The sequence below is a fragment of the Gallinula chloropus genome (genome assembly GCF_964237585.1).
Source record: "Gallinula chloropus genome assembly, chromosome: 1".
Classification (NCBI taxonomy): Eukaryota; Metazoa; Chordata; class Aves; order Gruiformes; family Rallidae; genus Gallinula; species Gallinula chloropus.
The window spans coordinates 130,378,996-130,396,036 of NC_140085.1; the positions used below are offsets into that span (position 1 = coordinate 130,378,996).

At 38.4% G+C, this 17,041-nt stretch overlaps 1 protein-coding gene across 1 annotated transcript in view; it reads left to right on the forward strand.

Annotated features, from left to right (window-relative positions):
* Positions 1–17,041, forward strand: part of MAP3K15 (mitogen-activated protein kinase kinase kinase 15) — a gene marked incomplete at its 5' end in the record, with an annotated part of 88,129 nt that overhangs the window by 43,653 nt on the left and 27,435 nt on the right. Inside the window, 6 exons of the mRNA XM_084269758.1 lie at positions 10,906–11,076; positions 12,074–12,186; positions 13,171–13,330; positions 13,905–14,055; positions 14,457–14,564; positions 15,921–15,970. Of these exons, the coding sequence (XP_084125884.1) occupies positions 10,906–11,076; positions 12,074–12,186; positions 13,171–13,330; positions 13,905–14,055; positions 14,457–14,564; positions 15,921–15,970 (753 nt within the window). The remainder of the gene's footprint in view (positions 1–10,905; positions 11,077–12,073; positions 12,187–13,170; positions 13,331–13,904; positions 14,056–14,456; positions 14,565–15,920; positions 15,971–17,041) is intronic.

Here is a 17,041-nt window from a genome sequence, read left to right on the forward strand (position 1 = left end):
TGCACCCCAGGATACAGTTGGCTCTCCTGACTGCCTGGGCACACTGATGGCTCATGTTTAACTTGCTGTCAACCAAGACCCCCAAATCCCTCTCAGAATGGCTGACCTCCAGCATCTGGCCCCCCAGTCTGAACATGCACCCAGGGTTGCCCCTTCCCAGGTGCCAGATCTGGCACTTGCCCACATTAAACTTCATGCTGTTGGTGATTGCCCAGCTCTCTGATCTTTAGAGGTGTCTCTGCAAGTCTTCTCCACCCTCAGTGGAGTCAACAGCTCCTCCCAATTTGGTGCCATCTGCAAATTTACTTAGGATACCCTCTAGTCCTGAGTCCAGGTCATTTATGGAAATGTTCAAAAGAACTGGCCCTAAACTGAGTCCCCAGTAGTGACTGGAATTATTAAATATAATCAATTATTATTCATTATTAACAATTATTAAGTATTCAGATTGTATTGTAGAAAATACTTCTCATACAAATGAAATCATATGTAGTAATAAAAGTGATTGGTTAGATGCAATCCACATGCTATTAAAATTGTGACCTGCAATCTGTCCAAAAAAAATAGTACTGGGCAACATCAAGCTGGCATCTGTCAAAGGGATTAAGAACTTAATAGTAGATCTAGTAAAGCAGATCCTGTGGCTTTTTATGGAAAGTTAGTGTCTTGTGCCATTTGACAGTTTCATCCGGTGTAGGAGTAAATGCAAAATAATTGCTCAGAAAATTATCGGCTGTCCCTGTGTCAAAGAACAGTCTCCTTGCAGCATTTACAGACTGTGCTGTCTGCCAAAAAAATATTAAAAATCATTCTTATGCAACATATGCAAGGTCATACACACAGGAACAAAGGATGCAGTACGTGCCCACAAGAAACTCTGTAGGAATCAGTGGACTTAGAAAAGGATCTGGTGGATTTTAATAGGCTGAGTGATCATCTGGGTGATGCTGTGCAAGTAGCTTGATCTTTGAAAGACTAGTAGTGAATGAGAGAGTATATAGAATATATGGAGCAAACAGCACAGCTGTGACTGATGTGTTGCATAATCCTAATGCTCATGCTTTTATGACAGCTAGCTATAGTGATTTTTTTTAAGGCTAGAATTGAACCTATTTAAAAGGCCTTTTTTTAATTAAAAGAAGTAAATTGTAAGAAGTTAATAGATTACAATGAGAATTCCTTCTGTGAGAAGAAATATATCAGATGCCAGACAACATCCAAGTCTTTCATTGAAAAAGACAACTAGACCTATGTTTGGAACTTTAACCCAAATTTAGATGATGATGAAGCCTTTTTAATAATAAGGATAAATTAATATTTAGCTCTTAGTACCAAATACATAAATACAGCTCTTGCATATGATTCAGCTTATGTATGGTTCACTGGGTACATTGGTCCTTCACTCCATTAAACCTTAGCCAGTTAACCATCTACTTAGTCTGCTAACTGGTTTCACTGAAGTGTGTCTTTCGGTGTATCACACCTAATGATAGATGGTTTTCACAATAGGCTGCTTAAAAATAAAAGGAAAAAATGCACAGTCTTGGTATCAAATTTTTAATGTACCACACAAAGTACAATTTTTAATAGATCCCAGTGTTTGAAGTTTCCTTAATTAAATTCTGTAAATTATAAGGCATGTTCTTGGCTGTGTAGTAGTTATTGAATATTATCAAATGGTATGTTTTTCCACCTTTTATCCCCCAGCCCCTAAAAATTGCAGGTTTGATAATATAAAGATTCTGAAATTCAAATCTCCTTAAAATATCATAGTGATGTCTTGAGAAATGGCTTCAACAAAAAGGATTTGGCCCTGTATTTCAGAAGTTGTTTGTCCAACTTGAGTCAAATTCCTGAAATAATCAAAAGATGTTTAAACTTGCCAGTAAGAATAATGCTAGGGTCATGCCATGTCTTTAGAAAAATATCCTGATATGATCAGTTTTAAAAAATGTTTTCATTTAGATATGCATAATAAAATTGGCAAGCTCCATTACACTCTTTGTCTTCAAATTCTTTGCATTTTGAGCAGCATGTGAACCTCATACCACTAAATTATCTGCTTTGGTAATACCAATAGCTCCCTGGTTAAGACAAGACAAAATTAATTGCTTATTAACTCACTTTCCCCATCAATAGGTTTCATTAAATCTGTCACTAGCCTGAGCCAGCATTGACTCTCCTTGTGTTCTTCTGGGAACAATTTAAACATTTCTAGGAAAAAAAAGTTTTTTTCAGAAATAAATGACCAGTTTTCCATCAGTAAGAATGCAGAATTTTGATTCTACAGATGTTGAAAGAACATTTTAAGACTGAGTCCGCTTAGTTCAAAATGACCCCTAAAATATTGCTTTTAGCATCTTCATGGGATTTTTTAAATCACTTACTTTTTCTGTTTTAAAACCAAATTCTTTTCAGTGAGTTCCATCAGAATCTATTTATAAAAATACACTCAGAGTCTATTTATAAAAATACAGAACAATGTTTTAACTTCATATTCTACTACTTTTAGCATACAGAACAGTATTAATGTGGCTAAATACAACTGATTGAGCCTACCAGGAACAAAATGCATCATAAGCAAAATAGAATTAGCAGCTGTAAGAATATCAGACCTTGCAGAAGTTAATGTTTGCTTAATGTCATAATGAAAGTGTACCAGAACTGTGATCATAATCAACAAAGTCATTCATTTATTTCCTCTTGGACTCTGTAACTGAGTTCTCTTGCCAATTGTTTTCACTTACCGTTTTCAAGTCAGTGTTGCTGCACTGCTGCATGGAGCTAGCCATGCGGCAGGCAAGCGGTGCGGGACTGCTTCTGGGGGTCTCACATCTTGGCTGGACACAAGCCCAACCTGAGCCCCAGCTGTGTGCCATTCTGGGTCCCAGTTAACAAGTTGTGCTAAGGGAAGGGACAGGGATGTTTTCTTTTAGGCTCAGCACTGTTCCAGCCTAGCTGCACGTCTTCTGGTTCAAAGCCAGCCTGAGTCTGTCTGACCTGGCTTGGAAGCCTGGGCACACCTGCAAGAGTACTGGGCAGACAGGTGCTCAAGCACTATTATCATATGTAGGGGACACAACAGGTTTTTACACTCAGTCCCTCTCCTAGATCACTATCTTCCTCCCTGGTTTCCCTTTCAGAGTAGACCATTGAGACCATCTTAGGTTTGTCATGTCTAATAACAGAGGCTAATAAAGGATGTTTGCAAGGACAGGCTTGTGCTTGTTTCCAAGCCCAGCTATCTATATTGATCACCCTCCTAGCTGTTTGTTCAGAAGGCCTAGGGAGCAAAAGGCCATTCCTCTACCGCTGTCTTAAGCTAGTTCATTTTGACTCCACACACAAGCAGAGAAGAGAGTGCTTTCTTTTATACAGACATGGATTGGTTTAAGATGTTTTTCCTTGTTGTCTTCCAGGTGAGATTTAGGTCTGTATCTTGATTTAGGCATAGAATGGAACACATCTTTAGGTATAAGTTCAGCCCAAATGTGCAACATGAATGTTTTTAATGCTTGTATTCACAGCTTTGCTCTGAAGTAAGATGCTGTGTAACTGAGTGCTGGATGTTTCAGATGTAGATAGCTGTTTGCTTCACTCCATGGGTATACCTTGCCTGGGAGGCAGGCACTGTGTAAAGAGAAGATGAGGTATGGGACCTGCCATGAAAGAATGTTTTCCCAGTTCCAGATTCTTGATAGCTAAGCAATTTCTGAATTAAGGTTACCATTTTATTTCCTCTGTTTTAAATGTGTGTCTAATTGAAGGCTGTCTGATTTTTTCCCTCGAGAGCTTTGCCTGGTGAGGTGCACTGGAATAGCTGGAGGTCAGGTGGTCAGTATCTCAATGATTTGCGTTCATGTGCTTGTTAAAGATGCAACAGTGCTGTATGATGAATGAATACACATTTATTATATGGCAAAGCCCTCCACCCCCCCACCTGAAATATTATTGGTACCTTATGGGTCCTTTCATGTTTATTGTTGCAAAACGTGATTAATTTATCACCATATCATGGAGAAATAGAACAATGGCATTTTCTTACATTTACAGATATGGAACTAACACACAGATATGTAAGTCCACAAAGTAAAGGTTCTCAAACTGAGATGTCATCATTGTGATTTGTCTTTTGATGTATAAAGCATGATGACATGTATTTCAAAATCCCACTGTCTTCAACAGTAAATGTAAACGCATCTCTACTAGCCTTCAGCCTCTCAAGCTAGTCCTCCTATAAAGTGAGAAGTGCACGTTTCTGTGGCAAGTCTTTGAGTGAAGGGATCTGCGTAAAGCTAGAAGACAGTCATTCAGTATGGCCTGCAGCTGCCTCAGGTGTATGGTTGTCCTTTCTCCTGCAGCTCCCAGCTTCTGCTCTACCTGCATCCCAGTTCCTGAGGTGGGGGTCTCAACACCAACAGTGAATGCCAGTCCATGGCAGAACCTTACAGTAAATCCAACTCTTCCATGTGATGACCAGGATTCATGATTCCTTTAAACAACCCATGCACCCCCACCCCGCTTGATCACACAGTTTAATTTTACATTGGCAAGTAGACATGTGGGGATTGAATTTACATTTTAACAATGACCTGGACTTCTGGGGGTTTCTTCTAAAATTTTATGTTTTTTGCACTTTTAAAGGGCATTCCTTTGTGTTGTGCCATGGTTTGCGTGTCACTGTGTTTGTTACATTGGTCCATTCTGCTTTCCTCTGTGAGTTCCAGCTAAAGTTCATGAGCTTGACTTGCTGAATTTAGGACATGGCTCTTCCCAAATGATTTCAATACTGCTCTTATAGCTGCTTTTAGTGGTTAATTTCTCAATTCACATACAGAGGCCCTGTCAATGATCCCTTTTTGGGAAGCTTTCACCCTGGAATTAGATGTCTTACAGAATCTGAGTGTGCAAACACATCCAGTTACCCTTCCAACAAGCAATTCCCTCATCATCTAGTGTGAAGGCTGTAGCTTTCTTTAATAAAGAAAAGAAGGTAAAAATACTACCTGCATGTATGCCATGGTGTTAAAGCTGGTTGTATCTAATATTACAGCTTTTTTTCCTTCCCTTTTTTTATTAAAAAAACCCCCAAAATTCTTCTTAAAGCAGACAGACATACAAAGTGATTTAATATGCTTTGTCAATATATTATATATGTATATATACAGGCCTTTTGTGTTTGGAATCACTACTACTAGAAAGTTTTTGATGATTCGCTGTACATTTATGTTCAAGTGTTTTTCAGTTGGCCTTATTTACCAGGACTGGGGCTACCAAGTTCTGGAAGATTGCAAAGAGGCCAAAGACTATGTCAAATTCTGTTCAGAACAGAGCAGACTTTAAAACCAAAGCCTGCCCTGGCATGAGGCCAGAGCTGTGACGACTTCAGTCTCTTTCCAAAGCAGTCCTGTCTTCACTTATATTAAAGATGAGGGCAGCTGTAGTCACTATTATTTAACTCAGCATGTTGGTTTTTTAACAAGCAACATATTCCAATACAATAATAAAAAAGGCAATTAGCAAGTGAAGCGCGTTACAGGGTGCAAGTAGAAAATCACTAGTAATTGTGAATAATAGTAGCCATAGGAAATTATTCCCATTGAATAACAGTTGGTTATTTAAAATGTTCCATTCTGCAATTACTCAGATTTAGTAAAAAACACATCATGGTGTTCCTTATTTTATGAGTGGCTTCATGAGGCACCTGAAGCATGTGAGGGGGGGGAAAAAGCTGGTTTTTTTCATTGTCTTATATAACTCTAGAGACTTGCAAACTTAGGTCCAGTCTCAAAGCCGAGTTTTCCTCATTTCAAATATTATTCCTCATTTCAAATATTAAAGGGTCTACAATAAAATTCTGTCCTTATTGAAATCTGTCATAACTCACAAATTAGTTTCATGTTTTAAGTGAGATTGCAAGTGTAATAACTCTAGTTCAAATCAGTTGTTGTATTCCTCAATAATTAAGATTGTTTTTTAAAAATCTTTCTTTTGATGTGGTTTTCTATATAGTTAGTACCAGGTCAGATCATCTGCTGTGGAGTCATTAAGGCGTATTTAACTAACTATGTCCTGTTTTTATAGAAGAAAATTCAAAATATGTATTTTGTTATTAATTGCATGTAATTACTGTAAGCAAAGGTATTGTCCATTATAATAAAAGAAGACAATATCATATATGAACATGAGTTATTTTATGAATGGTTCTATGTGATTTATAGTAGCTGATTAAGTTGTCTGACACTTTATCTGCAATGTGACAGTGAGAGTGGGGCGGTGTTTAATCATAATATATGCAGTAAACTATTGATATCTGCTTCAAGGCTGAAATGAGAAGACAAGCAGGGTTCATGTAGGAATAGAGTGGAAAAACAGGTTAGTCTTTTTGAATGGACTATTTTCTGGGAAACATTTTTGTAACTTCTTGTTGTGGTTTGAATTTTTTTCCCCCTGTGCACTGCTCTTCAAGAAATCTATTTGCTTATAGGTGTCCTAAAATAAGAAGCTCTAATTAATAAGTCAACACGAAATATAAAGAAACCCAAAGGTGTATTCCCTTGAGCGAATTACTTTTCACTGACATAGAATTTTCTATAGCAGATAGTCTTCTCCAGCTAGACAGATTGAAACAGTTCGTACAGGGGAAGATGTGAACAAAAAGGTGAAGAAAGAAAAGATTGTATCAACTGTTACTTACAGAGCAAGCTAGTTCTTGTCCCAGAGAAATCCCTGCTGTTCCTGTTAACTTTGTTGGACAAAAGCTTGGTTTGCTGAGTGTAGTTCTGGTTCCTTAACCATGCCAGTACTTTAAAGCTTGTAAAACCAGTCTGTGAAGTGGGAAGGATTTTTGTTTTGGGGATAGTTAAAGCTAGGACTCCCCGTAATGTCTGCAGTGGAGAGAAAGATTCAGGGAAGATAATGGGTTTGAGGGAGAAGAAAGAAGTGTGAAGCAATGAAACCAAAAAGAAAGGAAAAAAAAAAGATAATTTGTGGGTTGTGTTTCTTTTGCTGTAAGGCAGTGTTACTTCAGGTGAGAGGCTGTGGCGTGAATATGACTTCTGGATGATAACTGAGAGCTAGGGAAGAGAAACAGCAGTAAGGATGGCCATACCAGTTTGGGGCATAGTTCTTTCTAGCCTAAATCCCTGTCTCTGACAGTGGTCAACAACAGATACCTGGGGAAGATTATGGAGACAGAAAAATGTATAGTGATAAATCTCCCTAAATATCCTCCCACCAACTCATATTTTAGGGAAAGCAAGAGTAATTTTTGTGCTTGTCAAGTAAATTTGTGAAGGGAAAAGGAGGATAGATTTGTAAAGAGATTCTGCTTTCTGCAACTGATGGCTGACTGCTGGCTTTGTAACCTCCCTTCATTAGTATAAATTCAGAGAAAACCTGGATGAACTGAAGCAAACCTCAACAAATTATTCTTGAGCTTTGGAGCAGGAGACACCTAGAGAACTGTGGGGGTGGTGGATGAGGAACAGGACTGATTCGTGGAGGGAGGGTTTCTGGTGCCGTTAGCAGGTTATGAATTTTTAGTCTGAGAACGTCTTGGGTCTCCTACATATCAATAACTGAGGAGGATGCTGTGAGTACAACACAAGGAAAGAGCAGGAGCGCATCCTTTCGCATTTACTGCTTGGTGGTGCAGATGTTCCCCCATTGAAACAAGCAACCAAATCTCAGCAGCACTGAGAACCTTTGAGCTTCTAAAACCAAGCCACAGTTCAGGTGACTGAAGCTGCCAAGTTGTGGAACAGCAGCTTCTTTCTGAGAATGTTGGGCTCCAACTCTGGTTTAAGACACAATGTGACAGCAGGATGGGGCGAGAGCAGCAGGTTAGAACAGGTGAGCAAAATCAAAGTTCCACCGTGGCCAGATCTTACCTCAATTCTGCTTGTTCAGTGTATGCACATGCTTTAAAGGTATCTTTATTACATGCTAAGCTGTTTTCATCAGGTTTGTAGCTACACATGTTTTATTATATCTACATAGTATTATGTAGCTACAATCTCTCACTTTGTAGTGATTCAGAGAGGTAAAGGAGGAGTGGATAGTGGGGCAGGATGGGGAGACAGATAAGAGGTTTGTGTAGACAGGGAAGTGAGAAGAGTGCTTAGGTGGTTAAAGAAACACGGTAGAGCAAGCAGACAGATAAATCATGGGATGACACTGCACTGAGCAAATCAGTTTCTGGAGGATGATAGCTATTAGGCAAAGCAAAACTGCCAACAGAACATTGAGTCTAATTTAGAGGAAGTGATTAAAGGCTATAAAGGTGTCCTGCAGGCCAACATTTCCTTTTATTTCTGGGAAAAAAATAATCTCTGTATAGTCATTTCTATCTGAAAAACCTTAGTATGTAGAAGCTTCCTTCATACAGAAACATGCAATTACATCCCTTTGATTGTTCTTCTCTCTTGGTTTTTTTCTTTTTCACCTAATCTTAATAGTTTAATTTCTTTTTCCAATGCAGCCTCAAACTGCACACAGTACTGAAGATTAGTGTGCTGCTTATTTGTAAAAAGGTGTTGTGATGTTTTTCATTTTTACGCTCTGTCCATTTCCTTTTAATTCCTGGCATTTTGCTTGTGGGGGATTTTTGGCAGTGCTTTGTTAAACACTAGAATATTTTCATAATTTCCCTAGTATTTAGAAATAGAAGATCTCTCTCCTCACTGGCAGTAGCTTTTGCAGTTAATCGTGTTCACATAATCTAGACTGATTTTCTCTGTTCAGTTTCTGTGCAAGTTTTTGCAAGGCAAGTCTTGTAGGGAGAGGATGAACATGTGTTAACAAAGGAACCAGTGGGGAAAATAGTATTATTAACAGCTCTCTTAAGACGTGTGCTTTGTTTTAATATAGTTTCTAAATAAAAAGTACTAGTGTTCTTTTTTTCTTAGCTCATTTACCATTAAAATATATGTTGTAAAGGTAAAAATTTGGAAGAATTTTCAGGTTGTGGTTAGTGATTTTAAAAACTGCTCCCCCCCACTCCAGACAAACCATGAAGAGTAACTCATATTTTTACTACATGTATACGCAGACCTGTTTAAGGTAGGATGTATCTTCTCCCAGGTATGGAGATACTAAGCAAGGTGAAGAGCAGCTATTTCGGAATTGTACTTTGTTCCCAAAATGACTAGTTCGTGTGATACCACAAGGAACATACGTATTTCAGTGCAAGCTGGGCTGTGACTAAGGAGCAGTAAAATGAGCTGGCTAGGGTCCGTTCTGTAGTAACCTATTAGGACTCTGCTCTGGCTTATAAAATTCATATTCAGGGGATTTGCTTCTTCCATGCTGAAGTGCTGTAAGTTAGGTACTGGTTGTGTATTTCTTGTGTTTTCAGCAAAAGCTTGAACACATGCTGACTTAAACCTGGGAGCTGTTTGACTTGTATTTTAGGGCCTAATTTTGTTCTAAGCTCTGTTAACTCAACTTTCCCTGTGTTCGTATTAACAACAGTGAAACTTGGGTAATCCTGCCGAGAGACTCTCACTCATTCAGAACAGGTTTGGTTAGAGCACACTGACCTATGCAATAAATCTACCCCCATACTGTTTAACTTGTCTTTATTTCTTGTAAAACTGTAAAAAAGCCCCAACTTTCTCCTTGTGAACCAACCACCATTAGCTTCAGAACAAGAGTCGATCTGAAGAAAAAATGCTTTAAAGCTTGCTGTGAAAGTTTACACTCTGCCAGTGACATCAAAGGCAGGATAAAGCCTGCACAAGTAGCTACAAATCTGTTTAATCTTATTAGATGTTCTCCATCCCCTAACATGCACCAAAGCCTGAATTTTGCTACAGATGCGTTGTTATTGGTCTTATTGCATCACCTGGTTACCTAAGGAACTGAGACATTTTACAGTAAATATTAATCCTTTCAGGGCATGCAAAGAATAAATTTACCAGAAATGGTTATCTGCTACCAGCATTGCTGACAAAGTAATCATAGTACTTGTAAGCCTGTTCCTGGATACCTAGGTAGGGATTAGAAAATGGTAAACAGTTCTGAAAAGGGGTTGGCAAATATTTTAAATCTCTGTGGTGATTAAAAAATGTCTTGGAGAAGCTGTTGAACTCTTAAGCTGTGTTTGTATTGCTCTTGCAAATAGACATTTTTGTTTGTTCTAAGTGACTTTTTGCAGGAAATAGCAAATTCTGAACTTAGAAAAACAGCAAGGTAAAGGGAGTCAGAAACTCTGATAAGTTTAATGAAAGGAGTGGAAATATTATTTAATTGCTGATTCCTTACAGATACAGTTGTTAAATATTTGTCAAAAGAAGCTGTATGACAGCTGTTTGTTTTCCATTTTTTTCTGTTATCTGAAGAATTTTAGTTAAAGAAATACATCTCAGTTTACCCTTTTTAGCCCATACTGAGCTCCATCATTCTTTTGGCTAAAATAGGACTGACCTGGCTTCTCCTGTGCTTGGTTGGTATTGCCTGATACTAGTTCTGAAACCTCTGGATTCAAGATTAGAAATCTTGGGAGTAGCTGAATGAGCTGTCAGCTCACATTCTGAAAGTGGCCAGTTTTGTTGAGTATTGTAAGAAATGAATAAACAGGCGCTTGTTTCTCATTGCAGGATGTGCAGAGTCTGTCTGCTTCTGCAGGAAGGAATGAAGTTAGATGGCAGATTTTCTTCATATAGGAGTTCTGGGCTTAAATTGGCTCTTACGTGAGCTAGAACCAGAGTGCCATGGTAGGAGAATGTGTGTGGGTTTTATCAGTCAATCAGCAATCATACATCAGTCCAAATAAAGTCAAGTCTGTATATAGCAATGATGCACGGGCTGTGGGGTAGATGGGGGATAATGTTATTCCAACCACCTTGCAGTTACTGATTCAGATCTGAACTCATTTATTTTATCCTCTGTATTTCATTTCAGAAGAAACAATGCAGGTGACAGAGAGAAGGCACTACAAGTTATGCTTCAAGTCCTGCAGACGTGTGATCACCCTGCCCCAGATATGTTTTGTTTATGTGGGAGGATCTACAAGGATATGTTTCTTGATTCTGACTGTAAAGATACCGATAGCCGAGACCATGCCATTGAATGGTAACAGAAAAAACAATTGAGTAATTGGTTTACTGAGCACCAGATTTTGGGCTATGTGTTTTCTTGCCCCTGTTTATAGACTGTCATAAATATAGAATGATACACTCAGTTTTTTGGAGGGGAACAATGATTCACCCATGTCTTTTTAGAGAAAATACACAATTAATCTGCTTCAAGGCCAAAATGAAGTACAGGTGAGATCATGGGACGTACATTGGTCCTCTGTAAAAGGATGGTTTCCACGCTGGATCCTCAGGAAATGCCATGATCTGCTGTAAATAAGGAAAAATATTGATAAACTGCATTATGAATTTTCTTAAGACAGTGAGGCATGCATGTGCACACAGGCTCTCACTGGCATACTGTTCATGTAGGTATGTTTGTACAGTCATATAAACTACTGCTGAATACAGTAGTGTTAGCAATGTGGGTTTGTACTGTAACTGTGAAATACTTCCCCCTCTCTCTCTTCCCCTCCCCACCCCCCCCAAATCACTTCAGCATGGTTAGTGCAATGTGGATGGGTAGTAGTGAACCTAAAAGCTTCAGATGGCTCTCTTTGTCCTGCACCAGCTAATGGTGTGCATGCAGCCTTTGTCAACTGTCTCTCAATTATCTTTAATGAATGTGAAGCTTTAAAGCAAAGGGCTTGGCGCCTTTTTTAAAAACTCGCATCTAAGACTAATATTTTCATTGCTTTTCTCATATGAACAGTGAAATAAAACTAGATTCTGTTGCATTTAATAGTTATGCAGTAACAACTTTGTTTTATTTTCACAAACCTACACAAGGTGGAAGGACATAAACCTCAGATTTTCTTTCTCACCATAAGAAAAAAAGCTAATTTCTTTCAACTGCTCTTTGCAAAGGGTGTCATTGGTATCAACTAGCCATATGGTCCTTACTGTAAATTAATAGCTTAAGATACTTACCAAAACATTGCAATGTTTCAGTGATTCTGTATGGTGAGGTGTGAGCTCTTGACTCCTTTCCACAGGTATCGCAAAGGATTTGAACTCCAGTCGACTTTGTACTCTGGAATTAACCTTGCAGTTTTGCTACTTGTTGCAGGACAACAGTTTGAAAGCTCAATGGAACTGAGAAAAATAGGTAAATATCCACACACAGTGCCACACACAGACAAGATTTCTGCCTCACTCCCTATGAAGAAAAAAACCAAAATACTTATAATAATGGGTTGTATAGACAGAAAGGTGGTTTAGGCTCTTCAGTGGCAGATCCTGGATAGCAGGCTAAAACACAGGGATATTGAAGGACCATTTTTACACTTGCTGCCTTGGAGCAGCTTTCTGGTAACTTGGGCCATCTAAAGGGTCCCAGAGAACAAGCAAGGACCAACTTCAGCATCATCTGTAAACTGCCTTTACTGTACCACAGAGATTACCCCATTCCACAGCCAACAGGGGATAAAGACAAGAAGTGACAGAGTGTGGCCCAGCTCTCCTTAGCGATGCCAAGGAACGATCCACAGGGTTTCTGTTGTCCCTGAAATGAGAGATCCACAGAAAGTATCTCCTGGAAGGATCTACCAGGACAGTATCTAGTTTCCTACCTAAATTCCTCTCTTCCATGTAGGTGCTAACTGAAACCTACCACTATAGGTCTAGAATGAAATCATATGATGGAAACAGATACAGTTATTCCTAGAAAAATAATAGTTGAAAATTATATTTGGAATCTTTTCCCTGACCTCACTCTGGGGTGGACTTGCCTAAGCCTCTAGCCATTGATTTTTTGCAATAGATGAAGATCTTGAGGACAGAGAGATGCACAGCTTACACCAAGAATCAGGAGGCAGATAGGCCAGATAGATAGCACAAGACGTTTTTCAACACTGTGTGTGGTTGGAGTTCTGACTGTCTGAACTGTACTGGGGATGTGGTTTGCAGTCCCAGCCTCTGTGTTGGGCAGTGCTGTTTGTTATTTTTCTGGGGAAAACTTGATCCACTTTTTTTATCACTAATTCTTAATCTGGTCTGATTAGTCTTTTACTGATAAGACTTATCAGTAAAAAATATTTATTAGTGTATTGCTGATAGAAAAAAAATACGGGTTTTAATTGAAATTTTACAGGTGTACGGTTAAACAGTTTGTTGGGAAGAAAAGGAAGCTTAGAGAAAATGAACAATTACTGGGATGTAGGACAGTTCTTCAGTGTGAGCATGCTGGCTAATGATGTTGGTAAAGCAGTACAAGCAGCAGAGAAACTTTTTAAGCTGAAGCCTCCAGTGTGGTAAGTAGCAGAAGGCTGTAGCTCAAGTTCCCATATGTGGGGAAAAAGACAAATGAGAAAAACCCCACATTGCAGCCACTTGGATAACTTAAATAGATTTTCCCATCTAAGATTCTTTATAACTCTAATTTTATACTGTGTCCTTTTGTTTTGGGAAGGAAGGGAGAAGGTAAGAAATTAAGTTATCCGTAGCTATTGGGTTTATATCCCATTGAAGCACATTTTTTGTAAGAAAGAATTCACATTTGTGATGATTCCTTGTGAAATAATTGTGAAAAGGTTGTGAAATCATTCTTTTCAGAGTTTGGCTAGCTGCTGCTTCCCTTCCCCACCATCTTCCAGCTCATAATATCCTGTCTAATCCCCATGTAATTACTCATGTAACTACACCCTTTTGCAAAAAGATACTCTTTGTGAACATCCATGTTGACCTTATGGCGTACCATCATGGTAGCTTTCAAAGTACCTTTGATTTTGCAGTGAATTTTTTGAATGTATAAGTCAGTTCAGTGCTTTTAGGATTTGGTCAGATTTTATTTTCTCTCTGTTAACTCACTAATTCAATACATTCTAGGTACTTGAAATCATTAGTTCAGAATCTGATGTTAATTCAGCGTTTCAAGAAACTCACCATAGAACATTCTCCTAGACAAGAAAGATTGACTTTCTGGCTAGATATAATTTTTGAGGCAACGAAAGAAACAACTAATGGACTGAGATTTCCAGTAAGATGTTATATCCAAACAAGTTTTTTGTGTGTCTTATGTTTCTGGATAAGTTGTAATAAGATTTGTAAGACTCTGAATTCAATACATGCTTTACTGCCATTTATTTCATTGCATGTATCAAAACCCTGCATTCTGCTAATCTTTATACAAAACATTTAACCCACCACCCCAAAAGCATTCCAATAAATACTTTTAAGTCTGCTACAGCAAACTGTGATGATACTGTCTAGTTGTATATAGGAACACAGCCTCTTCCTCTCTTGTCTTGCCCTTCTCTTTCCCCTGGAAATTTTCTAGGCCTTACTGTGAGATTGCCTGTTGTCTATATCAGAGCATCTGAAGATGCTGTTGTGTATTTAGCTGCTGGTTTATTGAGGAGAAATGTTCTCTCTCTTCAGGTTTTGGTAATAGAACCAACTAAAGTCTACCAGCCTGCATATGTTTCAATCAACAATGAAGCAGATGAAAGATCTCTCTCACTGTGGCATGTCTCTCCCACTGAAATGGTAAAACTACCAGCAGATGTGTTTCATGTATTCTGAGTTGTGCTTGAAGTTACTTTTTTACATGTAGATTTTGGAGCACTTTATAATAATTTAAAATTTGCTACATTTTTGTGAAGCACAAGCCTCAGTATCTCTTTTGTGCAGATTCAGAAGTTGACATTTACAGAGAAAGTAAGAGGAGGGACGATGATTAGAACACAGGTGGTTTTGAGCTCTAGTTCAGATTTCACTTATCCTGTGCCTCTTAGAAGCACTTGGGTTATTTGGTCTACTCATAATATTTCTCATTAGAAGTGTGTGATTTTTATTAAGATGCCACTCAAAGCTAGATAAAAAGTAAAGATAAAGCCCAGTATTGTGTTTAATGTTGTAGAAATTTTAAAATTTTACAGTTATGATATTAGAAACTAGAAAAAGTGTCAGCCTGTGACAAATAAATGTCAAGAGGTAAAATATTTGGTGTCTTGGATGACTGGATAAGGCACAGGAGATCAGGAAAGGATTAGGCACAGTTATGGGCAGTTTAATATCTTAAAAGTAAGAAATGTCTTTCAATGTGAAACTGAAATTTTGCAATCTGGAATGTATTTCACCACCCCTTCTTAATATCAGAACAGCATAAGTGCAGAATGACTAAAAATGTAGAGGCAAGTGTGTAAAAGAATTATACCAGAGCAGGAGATGACCACATTATTACCTGTATCTGTGAACTTATTTTCCAGTACACTGTTCTACTTCATTACTTAGAGTGAATGTGCCTGACACAACTTTGATTTATGGAACAAGTTCTTGGTGTGTATCTGGTGCTGCTAAATACAACCCAGCCATTAGCTAGAGATGTAGGGAGGGCTGTGGTCCTAGGTGCAGGCCATCCTTCCTCTGTTTTGCCTCCAGCCTGCTCCCAGGGTTGAAACTGTTGGCTCAATACCTCTTAGGAAGATGTATGAAGATTTCCTTCCCTTTGAGCTTAGATAAGAGTAGGGCATTTTCTGCTCTGTGTTTAATATGAACCATTGATGCATTGAGTGCAAACATATTGTGTAGCAAATTGTGTCTCAAGATTTATTCTTCAGATTTAATTTTACATGAGGAAATGTGGCCTTTGCTTCTCCTCTGAGCCATTTATATTGTTTTCCCTCAAGTGAGTAAACCAGTCATGTATGGCCTTTCTTTACCTATACATCGATCTGATTTCAAATGGGGGGGGGGGGGGGGGGGTGGGGTGGGGTGGAAGAAAAAAAGGAAAAGAGACACATTGGAAAAGCTTTATTTTGCTTAACATTCTGTGACTTTGTTTACAATAGTAAGTCAAGGTTAAACTGTGGATGATTACAGATACCTCTCTGTTTTTTACAGAAACAGATTCACGAATGGAATTTTACAGCCTCTTCCATTCGAGGAATAAGGTTGGTATGTCAGAAAACAGTTAGGTGGGATTTATTTATAGTTTTATAGTTCCCTTAAGTGGGAGATTTGGATTCTGCCTTAAGCCTCTGCTTTGCATTCCTATTATGAAAGTTTGTTCTGTCCAACCTGCTTTGAAATGTCAACATAGAAGAGTTTGCCTTTCCATGTGAGGGAAGAGCTGTACATTTCTCATAGGAATATTTGTCTAAGGGATGTGTGTGAATGTGTTTACTCTGTTAGACTTCCCCTGTTTTCAATTGTGTACCTGCTTTTTATATATTATTCTAAATCTTTCAGTGCCATCTCTGCATTTAAAAACAGAGGACAGAAGGAAAGAACAGCCCTTAGGTCTTTTAGCTTCCTTCCAAAAGTGAAAGAACACTTTGGCTGTTTTCCTTTAAGAAAAAGAAACCATGGAAGGAAAGAAACATATTTTCTGTTTGGAATTCAGAAATGCTTCTGATATGGCTCTATCTGAAAACCTGCTAAAACTTGGATTATAAGATAAATGTTAAATGATGTATGGACATGCTTTGTGATAAGGAAAGAGTTCTTGAGCTGGAAGGAGACTGCTAGTGGAGTTTCATAGAATCACTGAGGTTGGAAAAGGCCTCCAAGACCATCTAGTTCAACTGTTTCTCAAGGATTAGCCTTTAAATAGTTATAGTAGTTCCATTTTGTGATGACTATGTTAATGGAAACACTAGTAACAAGCAAATGGGTCTAAATATTAGTACAAAAAGATAATCAGAATATTATATAGAAAGAACAGGATTGTTCTGAGAACTGAAAGGATAGAAAAGAATCATATTTGGTGTTAACATCCTCAAAGTATATTACTACATTTAGAAGCTAGTTTATATATCTTAATCTGGGCTACTTTACTGTCAGAATGGTGAGAGTCAGAGCACCAGGAGAGGAAAAAACCCAAAACCTTTCTGTACAGCCTGGCAGTGTGCCTGTGGCATTCTTGCTCTCTGGCTGCATTACACAGGCTGTAGTGAAGAACCAAAGGAGCTGCAAGGATAGGGAACACAGGGTGAGCTTTTGACTTCTCTCTGAATTGGTGA